This window comes from Amborella trichopoda, chromosome 11, assembly GCF_054954075.1.
Source record: "Amborella trichopoda isolate Santa Cruz 75 chromosome 11, AtrichopodaSantaCruz75HAP2 v2.0, whole genome shotgun sequence".
Taxonomy (NCBI): Eukaryota; Viridiplantae; Streptophyta; class Magnoliopsida; order Amborellales; family Amborellaceae; genus Amborella; species Amborella trichopoda.
Window position 1 is genome coordinate 37,871,252 of NC_142346.1, and position 27,713 is coordinate 37,898,964.

The window sequence follows — 27,713 nt, forward strand, 5'->3', positions numbered from 1 at the left end:
GTGCAGGTTAGGTTCCTCTTATTGAAATTAAGCGGAATTTGACCGAGCCGGGTTAGGCTCCTAAGTGTGAATTTAAGTCCAGTTTTGGTGATAATCTAGCATAACTTAAGCATAGCTTTTGGTGGTAATCTAGCAGAGCTTCCACTTGTGAGATCTGTCTTTTTGGTAAGTTCTCAGTCTGAACTACTGCATTTACCATACAAAACCAGCTTTGATGAGACATTCCCCATAATGCATCAAACATCAACCAACTCAGTACTCCTAAGAGATGAATTCACTAAATCTCTTTACCTGCTAAAAGAACCGGCAAACTGCAATTTGATCATTCTCAATCTTTCTCCAAATTTGCATTCACCATTAACATAAAACCACAGCAAGCAACAGATCACCAAATTTAATCAGCATGCAACCAATTAAAGCAAATTGCCAAAGAAGCAGATGTAATTCATGTCACCAAATATTCAAACACAAGTTAATAAGTTAATTACATGGATATATAGTTATATAGTCAGATATCACAAATTCATACTAGTACAAAATCATGCAACAGCTGGGTTTTGCCTCCCACAAACCCTAATTCCTGAGCCAGTCTCAGAAAACCTATTCGTTGTTAATTGGGAGCAAAAAGCCAACTCTGGGGCCAGCAAATAACATCAACGTCAAACCTCCCCTAATCCTAGGAAACCTCCCCTAATCCTAGGTTCTGAGTGTTGTCTCACCAGGTTCAAACCCAAATTCTCAGTTCTGAGTGTCTCACATGAATCAAACGTTAATTGTCAAATGAATGAGAACCAGAGCAAAACCCTAAATCTTGACTGTATTGGAACCAGGTCAAACACCAATTCGTGAGACTAGTGGCGCTAAAGCATACGCAATATGCACTAATTCAAAAGTACTAAGTTTTCACATTTGTATCTGCAGTGGATGGCATATCAGAGGCAGTTTTTGGTTTCTTTTCGAGATTTTTGTAATAAACGCGTCCCCTGTGGACATGCCCTTCACAGTACTTTTTATTTGGCAACGCATCCTTCGAGCACCGCCACCTCTTCCCATCCGTCCGCTGGCAGCGCCCTGGATCCACACCTGATGAGGGGCTCCTTGGCAGCGGGACAGTTGCATCATCAGAGGGCGGAGTTGCAGTCGACGTCTGGGAAGGGGTGGTTTTTGAGGGTTTTGTTGTCGTTTTCGCGACCAAATCTTTAGTAGGGGGTGTTTGGGATGAAGTGGTGGCAGTTTTCGAGGGCTTTGATGTCATGGGAGAATCGGTTGTTTCGGATGGAACCGTGATTTTTGAGGGTTTTGTAGTGGAATTTTGTGATGCTTGTTGTGAGGTCAGGGGTTTTGTTGGTGTAGTTACAGGATTGTGTTTTTCTTCTTCTTCTTGTTGATTTTGCGATTGTGGAGGTTGTTCCACAGGCTTTCTTGAACGAGCGCCGGTGGTGCTGCCCCTGTGGAGGTGCCGCTCGCAGTATTTCTGGTCTGGGACGACGTCTCTCGAGCACCGCCACATCTTCCCGTCCGTTCGCCGGCAGCGCCCAGGCTCCTTCTCCTCATCCATGATCCCACTCTCTCTCTACCAGATGCTTTTGCCTTCCTTGATTGTGATATCTGGATTTTGCCCTAATTTTCGCTTTCTTTGTTTCTTTGCCCAGCCCTCTACTCTACCCAAGATGTTTTCTCTCTCTACTCTTCTTCCACTTCTATCGATGTTTTCTATCTCTCGCTGCAACTAAACTGCTGACATTGATGGTAAACAAGAACTCATTTCGATCGATCGCACTTCTCTGCATTTGGCACACAGGGGTTTTATCGTATGTCGTGTGGGATTCCCTGTGCACACGTGGTTTTGCAAGATGAGTCACAACTTACTCCCGTGATGATTGGTGTATTGACCGAATTTGCTTTTGTAAATACACGAGTACACAGCGGATAACGAGATACCTCTGATTTATGTTGATGCCCCTGGATATCCGTTATTACATCATTTTCCTCCCAAAAATTCTTATTATTATTATTTTTAAGTATTCCGCTTTGGATTTTGAGGAATGGCTTCATATCGAAGTAGTAGAGTATTTTGATTTCGGACTTTCAAGTTTTAAAATGGATTCTAGGTTTTGATTTGGGATCTTGAAAATTTGAATTCAACGTTTAAAGATTTTGACTTTGTATCTTCAAGAGTTTTAGCGAAGATTGAAATTATTTTTTTTTTAACTCGACCGTGGATTTTAAAGATTGGATGGGACTTTTAACTTGAATTTGGCTCACTATTTTCTTTTTAACTTGACCATGGATTTTAAAGATTGGAGGCATAGTTTAAAAAAACGGTAGGCGGTCGTAGGCGGTCTGGGGTCCAAGCCAATCAACGCCTAGGTGGGCACCCAGAATTTGGACGGCCCAGTCGAATCCATGCGCTAGGCGGGTCTTAGGCAGCCTAGGGGTCCAGGCCGCCCAACGTCTAGACGGGTACCCATAACCTGGACGGCCCAGTCGAATAAAAAAAGGATGGTCAGTCAAATATGCGACTCAAATTTTTTTAAAAAACCCCAATAGATCCGCTTTTTGAATCACTGATTGGAGGGACTTTTAACTTGAATTTGGTTCTTAAAGACTTCGAAGTCGAACGCTTCTTTACCACTTCGGACCTTAAGTGGCTCATTTTAGGAACATACAAGAAAAAAAAAGGGGGGTTTAAATATAAATTATAAATTTTAGGGGGAAGCATATGACATTGATTTGGATTGGTAACCCGACATATTCTCTTGGGTGAGAATCAATCAATAATTTTTTTCTTCTGAAAAAATAGAAAAATGATATAAATCTCGAAAACCAGAGCGATTTGGATCCTTTGACAAAATCGACGAGTTTTCTCATAAAACAGGTTATTATGTGGGGAACCAGCCATCCAATACTTTTCTACCCATTCATGATAAGAAGCGAGCAATTCCAATCCGAACTGATATTTTTGAAACATTGATATACCAATACTTGTGGGGTACGGGCATAAAACTCTCTCAATTTATGCACCTAACAAGTAGTTGATTGTGTTTTATTATGCAAGGCAATTGATTGTATTGAAACTCCACCGCTTTTGTACGTTGATTTCATCGACACTTTATTTGTCTTGGCCAATTCTCAAATTTGCATTAAAAGAGGGAGGATATCGTTCCATTTACCATCTACAAGTTCCAACAATTGAAGACGGGCTCCCACAGTCCCACCCCACCATCTACTTTTTTTTAAATTTTTGGGGCTTAAACCACTAGCGGTTCCCACCCAACTATCAACTTCGATGATGAATGATGGTGATTGGATAGCATCCATTGTCGGACACTAAGTCAGATTGCTGATTGTGAATGAAGGGTTGATATTCAATGATATTACTGTATACAGCATACTACTATATGTGAATGGAAAATTTATCAACTACTTATGAGAGATGAATTATTAATATTTTATCTATATAGTTTGATTTAATTTCAAAACACATCTCAAGTTACAAATAATTTAAACAAGGTGTCTCTTATATGGATATTTTGATAAATTTCCTCTAATTTCTAATGCTTGGTCGCAGAACAAATAAAAGTAGTACCATTATAAAAAACAAAATAAAATAGTGGAGCACACAAAGGATTGTAGTATGCCCTATGTTGAGAAGCAAAATAAAAGAGGCGCATTTAAAATCAAGTCTAACTGCCAACATAACCGAGATGAAATTGGGAACTAAACGTCCAAAATAATTATTTTTTTCAGTTTATTTATTTATTATTGTCATATTCATGATCGCCATGTTAAAGATTATATGTTCTCTAAAAATTAAAATCAAATTATATTTAAAAAATATATCTATTGCCAAACCCACATTTCAACAAATATGCACGCTGGCCACATAGAAACTGTCCCATTGGGAAAGTAAACAGTAATTGTTTTTCCAGATAGGAAAATCACCAAATGGTTAACCTGCTACAAAATAAATCATGGCAAGTTTATAATATATACTTTCCAGATTTACAAAAAATACATTCAACGATAATTTTGAAACATGTCAAATATAAAACACCATACCAGACAATACCGTTTTGTTTTTGTAAAATTTGAAACTTGATATATCGATGTGCTACCGGCATATTTTTTGAAAACTTCGAAATATTTGACCCCATCACCCAGTATTATTAACTAGCTCTTGAAATCAAACCATAGCTATCAAGATTGGACCAGACTCGGTGATCAGACCAGTCGAAGTGCGAACCAGTACCTCCACTGGTCTGGTCTAAGTTTAATTATGAACTTGTCAAAACCAGTGTTCCACTGATTTCAGTGAATGCAGCTGGCCAGTTTCAATTGGGTCGACTTGGCAAACAAAGTTAGGCAATATATCTTTTCTAATATATTACATTTTAAAATATTATTTATATATAATTAAATTTTAAAACCCTTCAAACCAGTTCAATTAGCCGTCAGACTCGTTTGATCAGACCAATCCCTTCACTCCTGATGACTATGATGAGTAATTGTCTAGAACATATATATTGGAGGACGCACACTTCAAGACAGATTTTCGAACCGTGGGTAAAATGTAGAATAAAGAATAAAGCATTTGCTTATTTATTACCAAACAAATGGTTCTTGTAAAATTTATGTGAAGTTATCAACATGGACTGGCAAGAGCTGGACATAAACTTCAGCCAAAATATTTCTGTGCTGAACTCTCATCTGATGAAGATAATATTTGACACAGGCAGGATAAAGATGAAGTAGGACTGTTATGCAAGTAATGTTTGGTACACAGCCCGAAAGCCGCGCAGAGAGCTGCTGCTTGTTGCAACCAGTAATTTACATGTTCCAACCCATCTTCTCCATCGAACATAAAAATTTAAAAAAAAAACAAAAGATAGGTAAGATATGCATTCCCCAAAAAACTCACCAATTCATGCGAGCAGGCATTCTCCAAAATTCATCAATTTATATTAAGTCTTGTTCAACTATTAGAAGGTTCAACTATGAAAATTGGGCATATCATGATCCTCTGCTGTTTACTTATTGTTTAACATACCACAGGGACTCACAATAACGATAGCGACAGCTTATTCCATGATTTAAAAATTACAAACACTAACCAACCCGATTCCTGCATTGAACCCACAGCTCTATCCATCAAACAATGTGTGGGTCAAAAAAATTCCATTTGCTTCCTGCTTTTGTTGAGAAGCTCTCTGGACCCTTACTGCAACTCCCCAACTGGTGCCTCGCTCAGCCATAGCAAATGAATGAAATCGTATAGCTGTGCACTAACACTTACCTGCTCAGGGTGAAGGAGATTATGGATGAGATAGAATAAAAAGGAAAATGAGGGAAGATAACCACATGGATGAGATTAAATAAAAAGGCAAATGAGGGAAGATAACCAGATGAGAGAGAGAGAGAGACCTTGTAAGGTGTTGGGTTTAATCTCCTCATGTGTTCAAGAGAAAGAGAGAAAGAGAGAGAAAGGGGGAGAGAGACCTTGTAAGGTGTTGGGTTTAATCTCCTCATGTGATCAGGCCGCATCTGATTCAAATGGTTTATGCATTTCTCCCTGATTTTCTCGAGTGTTGGTAATGGTTCTCTTTCTTTACCTCCATTGGAGAGAAGATTAATAAGTAAAACAACTGATTAGTATACAGGTACAAGCAAAATTTATTCAACTCCAACAGCTATGTAAATTTCAACTTGCAAGTATCCTTCCATTTTCATATCATTCCAAACAAATTCAGCATCCATTTTCATATCATTCCAGTCAAAGTTCAGTATCCTAAACACAGGTCATGCTCGCCTTCAAAACAAAATAAAAGAAAAAGATAATCATGCAAAGTGAAGATTACATCTCTACCTTCTTTTTGCATTGATAAATATAATTTTTGGGTTGTAATACTCAAAAAAGATAAATGGACAGACTTAAAAGATGGTGAAAATAGAAAGGGAAGCAAAAATGGAGTGTAATATCATGACAAAAACACAGATGCCATACAATAATTCCACCCTATTGGTATTAGTCTGAGAAAAATAGGATGAATCAATATTCTGCCATAGAATGTTACAGCTAGTAGTACAAGGATGGGTACCTATAAATATACCCAAAGAAATCTCCTGCTCTACACCACTTTCACCTTCATTCAAATATCTTTTCTAACCAGAATTTTTTTTTCTTCTTTTGATTGAAATCCTCCATGGAGTATGCCTCTGACCCTATTTTCGAGGTTTCACAGTGAAATATACTTGTGTGCAATCCAGAAACATCTTGTGACTATTGCCAGACATTTGATATTAGTTCAACCTAAAAATGTAACTTTGTTTATTTTCATGTCTTAGTCTATTTTAGGAGTTGTAAAGCTTATTTCAAAATTAGTAGATAAACTATAAAAGGGCAATTAGGATTTTCAGAACTTCCCTTTTGATGTTCTCTTAAAATTTTTGGATGATTTATTAGAAGCAGCATTTTAAAAACCTGTAAGCTGGTCTCAGAACTCGTGGGTGGGTGGGTGTCAAGGTCTAAAGATCCCCCGGACTCGCCCGGTTCCCACTTTTTTTTTTTTTAAATTACAAAAGAACCCCGGAGAACAGGTGAATGGGATCAGAACCAGCCGAGCCTGCTTGGTTTGGCCGATGACCAGTTCGGTTTTTAAAACACTAAGAATAAGGTTTTTCAAACAGGAGGTGCTCCCTTGAAAGACATGAAATGCAGAAGCATTCGCTTCCTCTCGAAAGGTAGTTTGTTTGTGCACATCCGTACTTGATCAGCACCACTTCATATTGAATCTATTTGGTAAATTTGATCCATATGCTTGTATCATACAGACTGAAAAAAGCATTAGTATTCTAGCTGAACATTTGCATTCTAAAAAATAAAGAGCTGTTACCTAATGCATGAGTTGTTTTCTTTAGGGTGAGAAAAACAATTAAATTCCCATTTGTGTTTAAGAACCACAACATGGTGACCAACTCGGACACTGCTAAAACTCAGTGGAACAGTATATGTTGAAAAACTAAGCGAGATTTTTAACAAAACAATGCTTTAATTATGGGAATTGAACCCAGATCGTCAACGAAGCATTCCACAATGCAAATAGCCTTATAGAAGAGACCATTCATATCTAAAAAAAAAAAAAAAAGATATAAAAAAAAAACTTGGGCACATCTTGATTTTTCATTTGTAAAATTTGCCCACTGATTCAAATGTTATTTGCTCCTTAATTCTGAAATAATAAAAATATTATCCAAGAGAAGATGCATGGAAGACCGGTAATCTTCCAAATCATTAGAGCTATAATCAGTATATAAATCTGACTATACATTTTTCTTTGACTGGAGTTTATAGAAAAGCTTTGAACATTCACTTGTTTTTTAAATTTTTGCTACAGAAAATATCTTTTAATAGTTAACTTCAATGGAGGACTACAATTTTCTTTTTTGAGGTTTGAGGGATAAAAGTTCTGGATGCATGCCACAATCAGAGAATTATGAAAGAAATCCACATTATTGTGTACACAAATAGTGTGATAAATCAGCTAAAACAAGAAGCATAACCAAACACATTAGCAGCCATAATAAATAAGCTATATTTATAAATCATTGACAAAATCATGTTGATTCACCATGGAATCATTGCAAGCTATATACTACTTTGATAAATTCATTTCAAGAAAGAGATGATATGATAATCCAAACTGAAAAGTTGGAAAATTTCAGCATCTTGACATGATATTAAATACCTGAGTTTCCAGGCCAATAGCACTTCAGAAGTTCCTCAACTTGTTGTGGAACGACATAAGCTCGTTTAGATTCGTTAAATGGGTGTCTGCAAAGAATTCGTTCTGCAACCTGTATTTTGAATTAAAATGACTAATTAAAAGAGATGCCATATGCACTGAGTATCAGCATTTTGTAGGAAGGCGTCAAAATGTCAAATTTTTTCATTATTAAAAGCGGCTCTTGGTGTCAAGCATCATAGCATCATAAATAAGGAGAATAAAGGACAGTTGACGAAATGCAAAGCAGCCCCAGGTTCCTGAAATATAACTTAAAGCAAATGCAAAAATGTGAGACGTACCTTTGGAGGTGGTTCATTTTCCCCAGTCATTATGTCCACTAAAGGATATCCCTCTCTACCATACAATCTGTAACATCGTTTTTTACAAGGGATTGAAACCTGCATCAAGAAAAATCCGTAAAGCAGCTCGAAATAATAGATAATGCAAGTATGCTCAAACATACACCCACACACACACACGCACTTGCTAGGGACATGATTGAACCTTGGTAACATCTTCAGAAAGTTTAATACGAGGCTGGTCATTTATCTCAACCAATTTGAAAACACACCCAAGAGCTGCTTGAGCATAGCACGTGACAAGATGCGTGCCAATACCAAATGCATTCACTTCATGACCCTGCACACAAAATGAAGGCATACAAAATTTAAGAATTTATGAGATTATAACAATTTGAAGCAATCAAATTGACAAGCTAATATTAAATACTGGTGCCAGAATCTTGGCCACCATATTCGGTTTTTTGGAGAATGTTCACTTGTATCTTGGTCACCATATTTAAAAACTCCTTTCAATGAACAATGCTGTAGGAAAAACAAGCTACACGGGGCTTGTAAAATAAAATATCAATACATTCTAAACAAAATGAGGGTTGCAAATTTTAACTCTTACAAAAAGTTAAATTGCCAGGAGTAAAAAGATTTCATTCTAGGAGAGTCCCCCAAAAAGAAGTCTCCAATCAGAGCCAAATAATTGAGAAAAATATGCAATTGCAGGACATAAGTCAACCAAATTGCAACCAGAAGTCTGCTTTTTCAGACCTCAGAAAAAATTAAACTCTTGATAAAGCAGAGTTACATATGAGTGCACTATTATAGAATTGAACCAAGAACTCCAATCTCACAAATGAGGCCAAATCATGTAGAAAGCATATTTTCAAGTCTAGAAAGAATTCAAAGGGAAAACAAGCTTCTAATTATAGAGCTTTGTGCAGCTATATTTTATATTGTTGCCTTAATTTGCTCATTATTTCAGTGTTAAGGATCTCTAGTGATGATAATTCTTAAAAATTTACCTGCTTGTTTAGGGCATCCAATGTTTCCTCATTGAGATCATTGCTAGCAGTAATCGCCATTCTTCCAAAGCTAGGAATCTGAAATTCCTTTTCAATGGCACAAAAGAACTTCCGAGCCTCAACTGACAGATATGCTAGGTCACCAGAATCTAACCTGATGCCATTTGCTTTATACCTGAACCAAATAATCATAATTGTAACAGCTAAATCTAATAAGGAAAAACGAATAAATTATAACATAGCATGGGAAGAAACTAAAAAATTGCATTTTCAGGAATGAGAGAGAATTATTGTGAAATTTGAATCTACAGGAAACTCCTACTTAGATCTAAATTTAGGCTAAGAGAATTGTGCCTCTAAACGCACAAAAACACAGGACAACAAGATTTTCGCAAGTTGCAAATGGGAGGAAGAATGCAAGCATCAAATCAAATATTTTATGAATGTTCAGCAGAGAACTTATGATAACCTTGTAGCCAATAAATCTATTGCTAACTTTTTCAATTTTAAGAGAAAACTTCTAGCCCAAATGATTTTTGAGTCTTATACAAAGGGCAAAAACCCAATTTTCTAGACCATCAACAATCAAGTTAGGCCCTGTGCCTATAGATGTCACATTAAGAAGAAAAGGAGGGTCTACGAAGTTCCAGATAACCTTGTCGAAGAAAATTTGCACAGGGTCAATTAATTCATCAAATATCAAATGAGAATCATAAAAACAGAATATCAAAGTCCAAAACGAAAATGACACAAAGGTGTGTATCTTTCAGCAACAAGTTACCAGTCAAATTAACGAAATTTACCAATATAATTTGTTGAATTACTGTGTTACAACAAACTCCTTAACATACCCTAAATCATGAAGTGCAAGTGCCACAGCACAGAAATTGGGGAGTCCGCTCCTTATAACCTGCCAAGGACATGACCCATGTCATGTAAAAATTATCATATGCATCATATTAAATTAATTATAATTGCCAAATAAAATCAGGAGGCTCTCCCTTATATATTGACATGTACAAGCTATTCTGACATCAATAAAACTTTGAACATCATAAAAACTTGGCCAAAAATAAGACAATGTAGTCCTAATGACAGATAATCATCCCAAGTGATGACAAAATCTTAGGAAGGAATGATAACTACATTTGGGCCCAGCTAGATACATCAACGACAACATCCATTTAAATAAGGGTGCGGTTTGTATAGAGCCTAGGCTCTAAACAATCAAATTTGAGCCTACCTCTAAATAGTGTCGAGAAATATAGTTTCAATACTGGAAATATTTGTCATATCCTTAAAATATATTTTCATTGTTATTTATAAAGTTTAAAGCTTAACAGATAGTGTAAATCGACATATATATGAAAACTTGAAAATCTTGAAAATTGACAGTAAAAAAATGCGTTACAAAATACACTATGTCCAAAACTTGAAATCCATTTTTTTCTCATGTCCATGCATCTTGATGTCGAGATGATCAATTTGAGGATATGTGGGCATCAAATCAACATATTTTACTGAAATTTTTGAGGTAGGCTCTAATTTGATTGTTTAGAGCCTCGGCTCTATATAAACGTTTCTCTTTAAATAAAGCTATATACCATATGCTATGGCACCATATGTCATATGCTATAGCCACAGAGTAAGGAAACCGCATATCTAGAAACCACATCTCTAGAAAACCATATTTTTGGCACCCTAGATATGGTGCAACCACATCTCTAGAAAATCATGTTTTTGGCATTTGTATGACCTCAAATTTTGCACACACATGCTCTTCATCCCTATAATCAATCCTATTAAATCAATTTTCACCCTAGATATGGTCAAAATTAGTAGCCTCCAACAATGAATCTCAACCATCCATTTGGTGAACTTCAAGATCTATGCCTTAACAAATTCAAAATTACTTTTTTCTTTTTTCAACATTGTTAATCTAATGATGATAATGCTATATAAAAATTTTGGGAATAAAAAAATCATTCTAAGGCCTATATCTAACCATCTCACTAAACTGGACGGTGTATATTAATTGGGATAGAAAAACACTTTCTAAGGCTTGTTTTCAAAAGTTTCTTTTTCGTGATTGTTTTTTAGAATGAAAAGAGTGTACATTAAAAATTTGTGTCAAACAAATGTCTCTAACACGGTTTTTGAAGATGGTTGCATTATACTACTATACAATCGTTGCATGAAATATATATATATGGGAAATCCTGGCGTATGCCCACTAGCCTACATATAGGCCCAACAACCCAAATTCAATCTGGGCCAATCCAATGATCACGATTGTATTTAATATTTTAATTTTAATTTTTTTATATAAATCCAAATCACTTGAAATATTGGGCACGTGTTCTTTAAAAATATTAGAATCCAATAAAAATATAAAAAATATTTCTTGAAAAATAAATTGACCAAAATACCCCCAAAATATTGCAAAGATATTTTGGTCAATTTATATTTTACAAATTATTTTTTTAATATTTTTATTAAGTGCGCGTTGATGAGAAGAAATAGATGTTTAAAATTTCACATGATTTGGATTTGCAGAAAAAAATCAAAATTAAAATACGAAATGAGGTCATATTCATCAGATATTCCTAGATTGAATTTGGGCCGTTGGGCCTATATGTAGTTGTAGGCTAGTGGGCCTACACCAACATATATATATATATATATATATATATATCAAGAGATAGAGAGAGAGAGAAAGAGAGTTATGTTGGGTTACTCATACATGAGAGTATTTCCTTAAGGCACTCAACAATGTTGGAAACTTGATACCCTTACCCTACCATGTAATAAATTTCTTGTTTAAGGGTATTTTAGGTAATTAATCAAGGGTAAAGTAGAAATTATTGATAGAAAGAGAAGCATTTGTTAACTACAGTGAAGGCTGAAATCATCCACATGGGGTGTGATATCACCCACATGGAAAAATGATTGCTTCTTAATGACAAAACATACCCTTACTAAAAAAATTTCATTTTACAAAATAAAAGATAATAAGTGTCAAAACATGTTGAGTATAGTAAGGAAATACTTATATGTATGACTACTCTTATATATATATATATATATATGGAAGCATCTACAAAACGCCTATATGTGAAGTTCTACAGTACTTCACCTACACCTCATCACCGACCAAAGTTCATCATACAGTCACAGTTGTCCGATAGTATTTGAATTTTTATAATTATTATACTAATAAGATTTATCTCAAACTTGGGACGTGTGTACATATGACCAAGTCGCAACAAAATAAAATATTTAAAAAATAATAGTCATAAAATAAAATGATGAAATTACCCCTGACCTTTATATTGGTATCTTGCATAATTTTTATCATTCAAATTATTTGTTTTATATTTTATTCATGTGCATCTCACTAAGGCCCACACATTTACAAAATTTCAGATCATTATGATTTATAAAAAAAAATATTAAAATTCAAACACTATCAGACATCTGTGACCGTGTGATAAACTTTGAACGGTGATAAAGCCATATGTGAACTGTAGAGCTTCACCTATATATATATATATATATATATATATATATGGGTGTGGTTTGTATAGAGTTGAGACTCTAAACAATCAAAGTAAAACACACCTTAAAATAGTTTTTTATCTTTAATTATAAATTTAAAGCTTAAAAGATAGTATAGATCGAGCAGATCTATGAAAAATTGAAAATCTTGAAAATTGATGGTTCGAAAATGTGTTACAATATGCACTATTTCCAAAACTTTAAAATCATTTTTTTCTCGTGTCCATGCATCTTGATGTTGAGATGATCAATTTGAGGATATTTGGACATCAAAACAACCTCATCTAGTGAAATATTTGAGGTGAGCTCTAATTTGATTGTTTAGAGCCTCGACTCTACACAAACTTTTTTGTATATATCTATATATATATACATAGGAAAAATCTTCCCAACGGCTATAAGGGAAATTGAACAGTGATTTTGCCTACCCTCATCACCATCCAAAGTTCATCGCACGGTCATAGTTGTCCGGTAGTGTTTTATTTTTCATTTTTTTTCTACAAATAGGAATAATCTGAAATTTGAAGCGTGTGTACATATTAGTGAGGCGCACCTAATAAAAATATAAAACAAATAATTTACAAAAAAAAGACCAAAATACTCCCGAAAAGTTTTGGGGGTAGTTTGGTTAAGTTTTGTCACGTAAAATATTTTTTTTTGATATTTTTCTTAGATTCGCTTATTTTTGATGAACACACGCTCCAAATTTCAGGTCATTCCGATTTGTAGAAAAAAAATGAAAAATGAAACACTACCAGACAATCGTGACCGTACGATGAACTTCGGAGAGTGATGAGGGTAGGTGAAATCACTATTCATTTTTGCCTATAGACAAGTTTTATTCAAACTGATTCAGAAAGAGTACATATACAGCAATACTCACAAATTACAGATGCAGAAACTTACAAAATGTTTCCATTCGTCCGGGCAAAACGAAAGTAACTTATGGAAATTACAATCACACATCTTTACCAACTATGAATAAAAGAAAATGGAAAGATTTTACTTGAAAATAGCTTACCTAAGAGAGTTTGACTATATCAGGCAGGATAGAGGAGATCAGGTAGGATAAGAGAAGGTAGTTGAATCTTCGGAGAGGAATGCGACGAAGCTTTAAAGAAAAGAGAGTTCTTCCCGATCTATCTCAATTGAGAGGTTCAAGTGGTTTATATAGAGGAAGAAGAGTGCTGAGTTGGCAGGGGGTGAGGTGTCTTCAAAAAGAGACATGACACAAAGCAGATTTGTTTTGGATAGAAAGAAAACAGAGACAGGAAGTAAAGAGAATCTTTACAGCTGGACAAGACAGAGAGGACGTAAAGAGCATCTTTACAGCTGGACAAGACTTAAGATAAAGAAAGAGAATCTTTAAAGTAGGACAAGACTAAAAAAAAAAGTAAAGACAGAGAATATTTAAAGTTGGACAAGACTAAAGAAAAGTAAAGGCATCTTCTACAGTAGGTTGTGTCGGCTATTAGGTACGGTGGCATCGTTAACAGTGTTTTCTGCCGGTTACTTTTGTACGGAAGCATCCACTGTGATTTGACAGGAGCATCTTTGGTAGTCTTTGTACATTATTTTTGACAACTGTCGCTGGTTATTCGGGCCTCTGGTTATTCGGGGCTCTAGCTATACTCATCTTCCATTTGTTCGGGTTCGGACAGAGACGTTGCATCAGAAGCTTCTTCTTCGATTATTTTCAAAAGCTGATTCTCGAGTTCCTCTTTGGTAGCTCTTGAATTTTGCTTGCGCATTCTTCTGATATATTCTACAAACTTATTTGGGTCGAACTCATTGGTATTATTATTCTGATATTATGTGGGAGGAGGAGGAATTCTTTTGGGTTTGATCGAGTTCGGGTCCATACTAAATATATCCCACCATTTGATAAATATTCTTTTTCTCAATCGAGGAATATATTCAAAATTATTGCTAGTATTCTCGAAAATCCCATATTCCCATTTCAGAATCCAGGGTATCTGATATATTGCCATGAAATATAGATGGTAATCTATATCATCATTTATTCTATTATATTCTACGAATTTTGCCTGAGCATTTTTTAAAGCATCGGGTAATATTTGGGTTCCAGAACCCTATATTAAAAATCAATATCTAAACCAACTTGGAAATCTTTCAAGTATAGGCATTTTAAACTGTACATACCAAGTATGAGAATTATTGAGATTTTGATAAGCAAATATTTTATGCCAAGCATTCATATATTCGGTATATTTATAAGATTTGTATTGAAATTCTTGAGTTTGTAATTTTCTCTCTTGATTTGGGGTACAGCCTCAATCTTCATAGGATAGCAATTTTTTTATTTGTATTTTGGAATAAGAGAAAACCTTAGTAGAAGGGTTAAAAAAGTGAACAAGAGATATGGATCTAGTTTCCATGATAACAGCTTCATACCATTCTCGGGTTTTATTGCCATTCGAGGGATTAAGATGATTTTGAAGATACAAGGGAGCCAATTTATTCGGGTCAATATTGACATATTTATCTTCAATTGTAACATCTATCAGAAAGGTTGCTTCTTCAAAGACTGATTTATTGGAACTGGTTGGCTTATTTAGGACAGGCGCTGGAGTAAATACTGGGTTTGGATTTTGGGTTGAATATTCTGGATAATTAAGGGATCTGGCAGGTGAAAGAGGTGGATATATTGATATTGGAGATCCGGGTGATATCATAGGGATTATATCCATTATAGTCTTTCCTTTTCGTTTATCACTATTAATATTCAAATTGAATAACTGTATTGATGAGGGTTCTTCTGGCTTAGGTAACGGCGGTAGATCTGGACCCCCCCTGCAAAAATTCACGGGTGAGAAAATCAGGGAGAGCATTAGCAGAACCGTGAAGATGTTCAATAGAAAAATCAAAGGCGGATAGAATAGCCTGCCAACGAGCAAATATCTGTTTTGAAACAAGATTTTGAACATCTTTTTGCAAGATATCTTTAGCAGATTTGCAATCTGTTCTTATAAGGAAAGAAGTATTAAGAATATCACTTTGAAATTTATTTACGCAATGAACTATAGCGATAATTTCTTTTTTAATTGTCGAATAGTTTTGTTGTGTAGGATTCCATGCTTTGGAAGTATAACGTACTATATGTTCTTTATTATCAATTCTTTTTTTAAGAATTCCACCTAGATCAAGTTCTGAAGCATCGCATTCAATAATAAGTATTAAGAATATCACTTTGAAATTTATTTACGCAATGAACTATAGCGATAATTTCTTTTTTAATTGTCGAATAGTTTTGTTGTGTAGGATTCCATGCTTTGGAAGTATAACGTACTATATGTTCTTTATTATCAATTCTTTTTTTAAGAATTCCACCTAGATCAAGTTCTGAAGCATCGCATTCAATAATCTTGTAAGCATTAGGGTCGGATAAAACTAAACAAGGTAGTATTTTTTATTTACTTTTGAGAATTCTAATGGCATTAGTATGCTGATCCATCCATTTAGGAGGATTCTTTTTTAATCGATCATATAATGGTTTGGCGATAATAGCAAAATCTTTAATAAAATAAGCAATATAGTTTAAACAACCTAGGAATCGTTGTAATTCTACTTTATTTAGGATAACATCAGGAAATTTATTAAAAAATTCAATAGCTCGATCTATGGGAATAATTGTTCCTTGAAAGATATTATGACCTAAGAATCTAATTTTGGTTTGACATGGAACTATTTTCTTTGCAGAGACTACAAGACTTGCATTTTTAACAGTATTAAGGAATATATTTAAATGTTTAAAATGTTGATGTATGTCAGAAGAAAAAATAAGGATGTCATCGATGTAGACTATCATAAATTTCATATAAGGGTTAAAAACATCATTCATAATTTTTTGAAATTCAGATGGTGCATTTTTCAGGCCGAATGGCATTACATTCCATTCATTCATATTGGCCGAATGAGACATTAAATGCTGTTTTATATCGATCTTTTTCGTTAATTTGAATTTGCTGATAACCTAATTTAAAGTCAAATTTCGAAAAAATACAAGCATTTAGAAGTCGATCTAATAAATCTTTTTTTACTAGGAATGGATATCGGATCCATTTCAAAACTTTATTTAAAGGTTTATAATTAATGACTAGTCTTGGAACTCCTCGTTCCTTTTCAGCAATGTTTTCTACATAAAATGCGGCACAGCTCCATGGAGATGAACTTGGCCTGATTAATCCTTTTTCTAAAAGAGAATTTATTTATTTGTTACATATTTCTAACATTCTTGAATTGGTCGAGCTTTTGTTGGTATTTTTGTTTCAGAAAATCCTTCTTCGTATGTGAGTGATACTATATGTTTTTGTCGATTCCAAAAGGCAATAGGTAGTTCACTACATATTTCTTTTTCAATCTGCTACTTTATGTCTTCTATTTTTGTTTTAATTTTGGGAAGTAATAGATGTTCTTCAATTGTTTTATATTTTATTTCAGCTTTTAGTTGGTATAAGAAATTTTCTTTGTTTTGTATATTTTGTTTTACATTGTTTATATCTTTTATTCTTGGTTTATCAATGAATTCAAATTTAACTTTTATTCCTTCTATTGTTGATTCTAATCCAGTATGATCTATAACAATAGGGTACAACATGTTGATAAATGGTGTGCCTAAAATGACAGCTTGACTTAACCCTTTTACCATGATGAATGGTAATTCTAAACAAATACCATTATTGCATATAACAACATTAGCTAATTTATAATTTATTTTTAATTTGCTTCCATCGGCGGTGTTTAGTATTTGTGTAGTTTTATCGAAATATTTTGTCGGAACTAATCTTTCGTTTATACAATTCAAATCAGCACCTGAATCTATTAAAGCTAAGGATCGAAAATTATATTCCTTTTGGACTATTATTTTAACTAATGTATACCACTTTTGGTTTAATATTATGTTAATTAAATTTAATTGAGGTTCCTGTTTAACTTCTGAGGATTCAGGTTTGTCTATATTATTTTTGGCTAATAGATTATCCAATTCTATTTCTTCATCTTCTGATGGATTATGAGTTAATTCATTGGTTAATTCTAATAATTTCATCCTATTTTTTAAATTATTAAGTTCAGTTTTTACTTCATTAATTTCGTGTTTTAGTTCAGCAATAGTAGGTTCTCTCATAATATTGTCCTTTTGATTAATTCGTTTAAGAATCTCAGAAAAACTATATTCTTCCGACGGTTTTATTAAGGGAGTTGGCTTATTACGAGTTTTTGTTATTTGAACATATTGGCTAATTATTGTTCTTTTGTCTTCATTATTTGGAATCTTATCGATAATCTCAAGAATTAAATTGTCTTCTTTTGTAAGAGTATGACATGAACATTTGTTGTCCTTTACAGAAAAAGAGGAGGTTTCATATAATAAAGCTTCATCTTCTATTATTCCTAATGCTGATTCGTTATCAGAACTTTCAGAGAATGAGGAGGAAGTTGTACTGATATCATTATCATTGTCATATAACTGAATAATTTCATATAATTGATTTCTTATATTTTCATCTAATATTAATAATTCTATCTTTTTCTTTACATTACAATTATTTTTACAGTGTCCTAATTTTCCACGTTTATAACATCTAGGTATTTTTCTTTTATGCTTTTTATGTTTAGAACTTTCTTTAGGAGGTTTTTCATATTTTTCTATTTTATGTTTGTTTTCCTTATATAATTTGTTATATGATTTTTCTCGTTTTTCTTGTTTTCTTCTTTTATGGGGTTTATTTTGAGAAAGATTTAGACTGTATCCAAATTGTTTGCAAAAATCACCAAGTTCTTTCCGACCGGTCATTTTTTGTTTATCAAGTTGTTTTTTCAATTTTAAATCTGTACAGAGGACTAATCCTTCGACACATATTTCGGCGGATATATCTTCTAAAGTATAGAGTTGATATGGAATAAGCCCCCCATGTTTGGTTTTGAGACAGTTGCGGAATATTTCAGCAAAGAGATAGGGAAGGCCGGAAATAAATTTTTATTTCTAGTGATCAGAATTACTATCTTCACGGATTACCAGGCGAGAAAAGAAAACATCTTTATACCATTTATAGTGGGAAAGGGTTGGACATTGAAGATTAGAAAGGAGATCTTCGGATCGAGCTTCTAGCATAGCTGTACTTCCTACGAAATGGAGGGTAATTGTATAAATGAGGGTATTAACAGCGTCACTTTCAGCTTGGACAATATCTTGATTAAGTTCATTTTTAACATATGATTGTTTAGTGGCTGTTAGAATCTGTTGTTTTGATATTTCAGTAAGGTGAAATCCCACCATCCTCGGAGCCAGCTAGTAAATCCACAGATTATAACCTTGGTTACATCTTGTTCATGGGCTCCAGAGACCTTGCATGCAGTGGCATGCATAGTCATATGTTTCATTGTAGCAAGAATTTGATGATCAGACATTCCGTTTATATTCCAATTAACAATAGTTCGTCCTGAATATGAAACAGTATGGGATATAAGGTCTTCTTCAAATTGTATGTCACCTAGAGTTGGTCTAGTATGGTACATTCTAGATAGGGATACTGGTCTCCATTTTTTGTCATAGTCTATTTTATTGATATTATTTTCTAGAGATGATTGGGTAAAAGCGTTTTTAATATTCGTAATAATATTATGGATTTCTGGTATTTCATGTAACATCATAGCTGCTGGTTCGATTATTTTTATTACGGATTCTTTACCTTTTAGTTTTATCCTTTTCTTTGATATCTAGATTTGTTAATTTATTAATTAATTGTTGTATTAATTCAGAAGGATGTTCTTCTTTCACTTGAAATCTTTCTTTATTAATTTGAGGAGGAGGTTTAAATTGTATTACCTTTTTCTTTTCTTCTATTTTTTCTTGAAATATCAAAAACAGATTCTAACAGCCACTAAACAATCATATGTTAAAAATGAACTTAATCAAGATATTGTCCAAGCTGAAAGTGATGCCGTTAATACCCTCCACTTCGTAGGAAGTACAGCTCTGCCAGAAGCTCGATCCAAAGATCTCCTTTCTAATCTTCGATGTCCAACCCTTTCCCACTATAAATGGTATAAAGATGTTTTCTTTTCTCGCCTGTTAATCCGTGAAGATAGTAATTCTGATCACTGGAAATAAAAATTTATTTCCGGCCTTCCCTATCTCTTTGCTGAAAAAGTCCGCAACCGTCTCAAAACCAAACATGGGGGGCTTATTCCATATAAACTCAATACTTTAGGAGAATTATCTATCGAAATATGTGCCGAAGGATTAGTCCTCTGTACAGATTTAAAATTGAAAAAACAACTTGATAAACAAAAAATGACCGGTCGAAAAGAACTTGGTGATTTTTGCGCACAATTTGAATACAGTCTAAATCTTTCTCAAAATAAACCCCATAAAAGAAGAAAACAAGAAAAACGAGAAAAATCATAAAACAAATTATATAAGGAAAACAAACATAAAATAAAAAAATATGAAAAACCTCCTAAAGAAAGTTCTAAACATAAAAAGTATAAAAGAAAAATACCTAGATGTTATAAATGTGGAAAATTAGGACACTGTAAAAATAATTGTAATGTAAAAAAAAAGATAGAATCATTAATATTAGATGAAAATATAAGAAATCAATTATATGAAATTATTCAGTTATATGACAATGATAATGATATCAATACAACTTCCTCCTCCTACTCTGAAAGTTCTGATAACGAATCAGCATTAGGAATAATAGAAGATGAAGATTTATTATCTGAAACCTCTTCTTTTTCTGAAAAGGACAACAAATGTTTATGTCATACTCTTACAAAAGAAGATAATTTAATTCTTGAGATTATCGATAAGTAATTTAATTCTTGAGATTATCGATAAGATTCCAAATAATGAAAGGCAAAAGAACAATAATTAGTCAATATATTCAAATAGCAAAAACTCGTAATAAGCCAACTTCCTTAATAAAACTGCCGGAAGAATATAGTTTTAATAAGATTCTTAAACGAATTAATCAAAAGGACAATATTATGAGAGAACCTACTATTGCTGAACTAAAACACGAAATTAATGAAGTAAAAACTGAACTTAATAATTTAAAAAATAGGATTAAATTATTAGAATTAACCAATGAATTAACTCATAATCCATCAGAAGATGAAGAAATAGAATTTGATAATCTATTAGCCAAAAATAATATAGACAAACCTGAATCCTCAGAAGTTAAAAAGGAACAATTAAATTTAATTAACATAATATTAAACCAAAAGTGGTATACATTAGTTAAAATAATAGTCCAAAATGAATATAATTTTCGATCCTTAGCTTTAATAGATTCAGGTGCTGATTTGAACTGTATAAACGAAAGATTAGTTCCGACAAAATATTTCGATAAAACTACACAAATACTAAACACCGCCGATGGAAGCAAATTAAAAATAAATTATAAATTAGCTAATGCTGCTATATGCAATAATGGTATTTGTTTAGAATTACCATTCATCATGGTAAAAGGGTTAAATCAAGCTGTCATTTTAGGCACACCATTTATCAGCATGTTGTACCCTATTGTTATAGATCATACTGGATTAGAATCAACAATAGAAGGAATAAAAGTTAAATTTGAATTCATTGATAAACCAAGAATAAAAAAAATAAACAATGTAAAACAAAATATAATAAACAAAAAAAATTTCTTATACCAACTAAAAGCTGAAATAAAATATAAAACAATTGAAGAACATCTATTACTTCCTGAAATTAAAACAAAAATAGAAGACATAAAGCAGCAAATTGAAAAAGAAATATGTAGTGAACTACCTACTGCCTTTTGGAATCGACAAAAACATATAGCATCACTTCCATACGAAGAAGGATTTTCTGAAACAAAAATACCAACAAAAGCTCGACCAATTCAAATGAATTCAAGAATGTTAGAAATATGTAACAAAGAAATAAAGTCTCTTTTAGAAAAAGGATTAATCAGGCCAAGCTCATCTCCATGGAGCTGTGCCGCATTTTATGTAGAAAACAATGCTGAAAAGGAACGAGGAGTTCCAAGACTAGTCATTAATTATAAACCTTTAAATAAAGTTTTGAAATGGATCCGATATCCCATTCCTAATAAAAAAGATTTATTAGATAGACTTCTAAATGCTTGTATTTTTTCGAAATTTGACCTTAAATAAGGTAATTGGCAAATTCAAATTAACGAAAAAGATCGATATAAAACAACATTTAATGTCCCATTCGGCCAATATGAATAGAATGTAATGCCATTCGGCCTGAAAAATGCACCATCTGAATTTCAAAAAATTATGAATAATGTTTTTAACCCTTATATGAAATTTATGATAGTCTACATCGATGACATCCTTATTTTTTCTTCTTGACATACATCAACATTTTAAACATTTAAACATATTCCTTAATACTGTTAAAAATGCAGGTCTTGTAGTCTCTGCAAAGAAAATAGTTCTATGTCAAACTAAAATTAGATTCTTAGGTCATAATATCTTTCAAGGAACAATTATTCCCATAGATGGAGCTATTGAATTTTCTAATAAATTTCCTAATGTTATCCTAAATAAAGTAGAATAACAACGATTTCTTGGTTGTTTAAACTATATTGCTGATTTCATTAAAGATTTTGCTATTATCGCCAAACCATTATATGATCGATTAAAAAAGAATCCTCCTAAATGGATGGATCAGCATACTAATGCCATTAGAATTCTCAAAAGTAAATAAAAAATACTACCTTGTTTAGTTTTATCTAACTCTAATGCTTACAAGATTATTGAATGTGATGCTTTAGAACTTGGTTTAGGTGGAATTCTTAAACAAAGAATTGATAATAAAGAACAATTAGTACGTTATACTTCCAAAGCATGGAATCCTACACAACAGAACTATTCGACAATTAAAAAAAAAATTCTTGCTATAGTTCATTGCGTAAATAAATTTCAAAGTGCTATTCTTAATACTAGAACAGATTGCAAATCTGCTAAAGATATCTTGCAAAAAGATGTTCAAAATCTTGTTTCAAAATAGATATTTGCTCATTGGCAGGCTATTCTATCCGCCTTTAATTTTTCTATTGAACATCTTCACGGTTCGGCTAATGCTCTCCTTGATTTTTTCACCCGTGAATTTTTGCAAGGGGGTTTAGATCTACCGCCGTTACCTAAGCCAGAAGAACCCTCATCAATACAGTTATTCAATATGAATATTAATAGTGATAAACGAAAAGGAAAGACTATAATGGATATAATCCTTATGATATCACCCGGATCTCCAATATCAATATATCCACCTCTATCACCAGCCAGATCCCTTAATTATCCAGAATATTCAACCCAAAATCCAAACCCAGTATTTACTCCAGCGCCTGTCCTAAATAAGCCAACCAGTTCCAATAAATTAGTCTTTCCTAAATAAGCCAACCAGTTCCAATAAATCATTCTTTGAAGAAACAGCCTTTCTGATAGATGTTACAATTGAAGATAAACATGTCAATATTGACCCAAATAAATTGGCTCCCTTGTACCTTCAAAATCATCTTAATCCCTCGAATGGCAATAAAACCCGAGAATGGTATGAAGCCGTTCTTATGGAAACTGGATCCATATCTCTTGTTCACTTTTTTAACCCCTCTATTAAGGTGATCTCTTATCTAAAATACAAATAAAACAATTGCTATCCTATGATGATTGGGGCTGGACCCCAAATCAAGGGAGAAAATTACAAACTCAAGAATTTCAATACTAATCTTATAAATATACCGAATATATGGATGCTTGGCATAAAATATTTGCTTATCAAAATCTCAATAATTCTCATACTTGGTATGTACAGTTTAAAATGCCTATACTTGAAAGATTTCCAAGTTGGTTTAGATATTTGTTTTTAATATGGGGTTCTGGAACCCAAATATTACCTGATGCTTTCAAGAATGCTCAGGCAAAATTCGTAGAATATAATAGAATAAATGATGATATAGATTACCATCTATATTTCATGGCAATATATCAGATACCCTGGATTCTGAAATGGGAATATGGGATTTCCGAGAATACTAGCAATAGTTTTGAATATATTCCTTGATTGGGAAAAAGAATATTTATAAAATGGTGGGATATATTTAGTATGGACCCAAACTCGATCAAACCCAAAAGAATTCCTCCTTCTCCCACAAAATATCAGAATAATAATACCAATGAGTTCGACCCAAATAAGTTTGCAGAATATATCAGAAGAATGCGCAAGCAAAATCCAAGAGCTACCAAAAAGGAACTCGAGAATCAGCTTTTGAAAATAATCGAAGAATAAGCTTCTGATGCAACGTCTCTGCCCGAACCCGAACAAATGGAAGATGAGTATAGCCAGAGGCCCGAATAACCAGCGACAGTTGTCAAAAATAATGTACAAAGACTACCAAAGATGCTCCTGTCAAATCACAGTGGATGCTTTCGTACAAAAGTAACAGGCAGAAAACACTGTTAAAGATGCCACCATACCTAATAGCCGACACAACCTACTGTAGAAGATGTCTTTTACGTTTTCTTTAGTCTTGTCCAAATGTAAAGATTCTCTTTCTTTATCGTAAGTCTTGTCCAGATGTAAAGATGCTCTTTACGTCCTCTCTGTCTTGTCCAGCTGTAAAGATTCTCTTTACGTCCTGTCTCTATTTTCTTTCTATCCAAAACGAATCTGCTTTGTGTCATGTCTCTTTTTGAAGACACCTCACCCCCTGCCAACTCAACACTCTTCTTCCTCTATATAAACCACTTGAACCTCTCATTTGAGACAGATTGGGAAGAACTCTCTCTTTTCTCTAAAGCTTCGCCTTCCTCTCCTCTTCAAGCTTCGCCTTCCTCTCCTCTTTTAAAAGCTTCGCCGCCTTCCTCTCCGAAGATTCAGCTACCTTCTCTTATCCTACCTGATCTCCTCTATCCTGCCTGATATCCCGCTTGATATATTCAAACTCTCTCAGGCAAGCTATTTTCAAGTAAGATCTTTCCATTTTCTTTTGTTCATAGTTGGTAAAGATGTGTGATTGTAATTTCCATAAGTTACATTCGTTCTGCCTGGACGAATGGAAACATTTTGCAAGTTTCTGCATTCGTAATTTGTGAGTATTGCTGTATATGTACTCTTTCTGAATCAGTTTGAATAAAACTTGTCTATATTTGTATTATGCAGTTTAAATTAATCCTTAGCATTAAAATACAAAATAATATTTATACTACGTGGATAGTATTAGATATTTCTGTTATTTCCTTCATCATTATCTTGTGCATCTTTTTATATTATACTACTCTTTTTAGATCTTTATTAGATTATACAACGATGTTTTCAATGTTACTTAGATAAAATATAGGTTTACAGATCTTGGCGTTATTGGTATCAGAGCCATTAGAGATTAGATCTTCTTAATTTTTTACGATTAGACTATTTTTAGCTGATAATAGTTTCTTATAAGATAAGATTATAATAAAATTGGTCATTTATACGATAGTCTGAGCGTTAAGACTCATTGTCGTCCAGTCATCACAGACCATTTAGGCCAAGAAGAGCCATCCAAGTCGTTCAAGACGTACGAGGTTGACTAGAGTCATTATCCGTACCGATAAATGGAAAATTTTATTAAAACCTTATCTAATAAAACACTATCATCTTCTATATATATATATATATATATATGGGTACAGTTTCTATAGAGCCTAGGTTCTAAACAATCAAATTAGAGCCTACCTTCAAATAGTGTCGAGAAATGTGGTTTTAATATTGAAAATCTTTATGATAGCCTTGAAATATATTTTCATAGTTATTTATAAAGTTCAAAGCAATAATGTAGATCAACATATCTATGAAAACTTGAAAATTGATGGTCCAAAAATGTGTTACAGAATACACTATTCCCAAAACTTGCAATCCATTTTTTTCTCATGTCCATCGATCTTGATATCGAGATGATCAATTTGAAGATATTTGGGCATCAAATCAACCTTGGCTAGTAAAAGTTTTGAGGTAGGCTCAAATTTAATTGTTTATATATATATATAGAAGGAAAGAAGCCTGTTTGCCCACGGGTTGACTACTACAGTGTCAGCCAAAGGCCCAAATTGAATATGGGTCCGATCCAATGGTCACGACCTCAGATCGGCCCAGATTTAATCTGGACCGTTGGTTGACACTGTAGCAGTTCGCCCGTGGGCTGATAGGATCCATTCCCATATATATATATATATATATCATCATCATCATCATCATCATCATCATCATCAGCCAAGCCTTATCCCGATTATTTGGGGTCAACAACATGAATCCAGTTCTTCCATTCTTCTCTATCAAGGGCCATTCTCTCTCAATAGGGTCATACTCTCTTAATAAGACCAAAAGTCACCATAACTTTTTTTACTACTATCCATGTACTTTTCTCCCCTTGCCCTTTTAGAGCCTTCCACTTGAACCAAACGCACCTTCTACTTGGTGCTGTATAGGTCTACCTTGCACATGGCCAGCCACCTAAGTCTACTTTTCCTCATCGTATCGCCTGTTGAAGCTACACCTAAGTTCCCTCATATATAAATTCATTCTGAATTCTGTCATTTCTTGTCATGCCACTCATCCATCTCAACATCCTCATCTCAGTTATGCTCATCTTATGGATATGTTGTTTCTTGACTGCCCAATATTTTGTCCTATAAAGCATGATTGGTTTTACAGTCTCAATGGTATGTGGCGATCACATAAAACTCCAGATGCACATCTCCACTTCACCCATATATATATATATCACCATATGTCATATGCTATAGCCATGAAGTGTAAAGACAGTAAAATTACAAATAGGATTTGCTAAAATCAGCTTGGCTAAAGTAAATAACAGCATGGAATCGATTAAACTTAAATTAAACAATATAGAATTTATTGTGATCTTTTTTCATGGTTCTAAACTGAAAAAAAATCAATACTGAATTTTGAGACATTGTTTCACCCCTCAGCTCACTTCAACCCCAAAACTAGACTCTTTGCAGAAGAATATGGATATTTATGGATAGATGAAATGAAGATCGATATAATAATGTTAGTGATTATGGCTTAAGCTAATCATATTAGTAGAGCATTACTACAATACATAATGGCTAACAAATTTCCTCTACCTCTTCCGCGGACATTGACCAACCACTCATCTACTAAAGATTCTCATTCCCACAACAAGAACCAGAAATAGGTATGAAGAGAATCCTCACCTAAGGTGCATAAATTAAGCATGTCAACTCTCCAAAATGCATGGAGGTATCTCACTTAATATAAGCTAAATCCATGTAACAAATTCTGTTCTCAATCTTATTGACTTCCTTTTCTATATATGAACTCTCCAGTTTCTAATGCTGATTCATAACAAAAATTTTTGTTCTCAATATTAACTATTTCCTGATTTCTTTATTTTTAGTTTTAAAATATTTTGCTTATAAGGTTTCTCGGTACTCTTCCGATTGATAGGACTACCAATCAGACTAGTTTGGATTTGACTGGCCTTCCACTGGTAAATAATGGATCTAATCGTGATAACAGGCGACTGCATGGATATTATCAATAGTTAAGCTAAAAGTTAGTAAAAGATAAAGAAAGCTCCAAAACTTACGTCATAAGTGTCCACCAGGGCTAGGAAGTTGTTCGGAAACGCGAGTGCGTATGAGGTGAAAGCTGCCAACTCACTTTGACTGGTCTCACTAAAACTCCCACGAAATGACTCAACGCTCTGAAAAAACATATAAGAAAATAATCACGAAAGATAACAATAATAAAATGGATAAAGGGACTTTCTGAAAAGGTACAACCATGGGTCTTATGTAAGAGGTACACGCACACAAAAATAACTTAAAGACTATCAGCCATGGTAACTTTAACACTATTTTCCATGAACCTCATCAGCCATGCATCTCAGATCTAATTAAAAGTAATTAACTGTATTCCATGTATTCAAGTTGAAAATTTCAAAATTTAAGTTCCAAACTTAGAAAGTATTTCCTTGTCAAGACATAAAATCTACTACACGAAACTT

The 27,713-nt window shown here is 33.5% G+C and overlaps 2 protein-coding genes across 15 annotated transcripts in view; both read right to left on the reverse strand.

The window, feature by feature from the left end:
* Nucleotides 1-413: 413 nt before the first annotated feature.
* On the reverse strand, nucleotides 414-1,781 carry LOC105420864 (uncharacterized). The gene has a single exon (XM_011626111.2). It carries the CDS (start codon nucleotides 1,556-1,558, stop codon nucleotides 896-898), a length of 663 nt encoding a protein of 220 aa, XP_011624413.1. The 5' UTR covers nucleotides 1,559-1,781; the 3' UTR covers nucleotides 414-895.
* A 3,159-nt stretch (nucleotides 1,782-4,940) lies between these two features.
* LOC18436828 (nicotinate phosphoribosyltransferase 2) overlaps nucleotides 4,941-27,713 on the reverse strand; it is a 40,867-nt gene continuing 18,094 nt past the window's right edge. For 3 of the 14 annotated variants that reach the window (XM_006847050.4, XM_088851766.1, XM_088851770.1), the window contains 8 exons: nucleotides 27,294-27,410; nucleotides 9,951-10,009; nucleotides 9,100-9,274; nucleotides 8,289-8,423; nucleotides 8,084-8,182; nucleotides 7,746-7,854; nucleotides 5,500-5,612; nucleotides 4,941-5,296 (listed from right to left, as the gene is read on the reverse strand). In XM_006847050.4, coding sequence (XP_006847113.1) covers nucleotides 5,219-5,296; nucleotides 5,500-5,612; nucleotides 7,746-7,854; nucleotides 8,084-8,182; nucleotides 8,289-8,423; nucleotides 9,100-9,274; nucleotides 9,951-10,009; nucleotides 27,294-27,410 — 885 coding nt within the window. In that variant the 3' untranslated portion in view covers nucleotides 4,941-5,218. Of the gene's footprint in view, nucleotides 5,297-5,424; nucleotides 5,613-7,745; nucleotides 7,855-8,083; nucleotides 8,183-8,267; nucleotides 8,424-9,099; nucleotides 9,275-9,950; nucleotides 10,010-27,293; nucleotides 27,411-27,713 lie in introns of all 14 variants that reach the window. The other 11 variants (XM_011626055.3, XM_088851763.1, XM_088851769.1 and 8 more) reach the window with 5 other exon arrangements.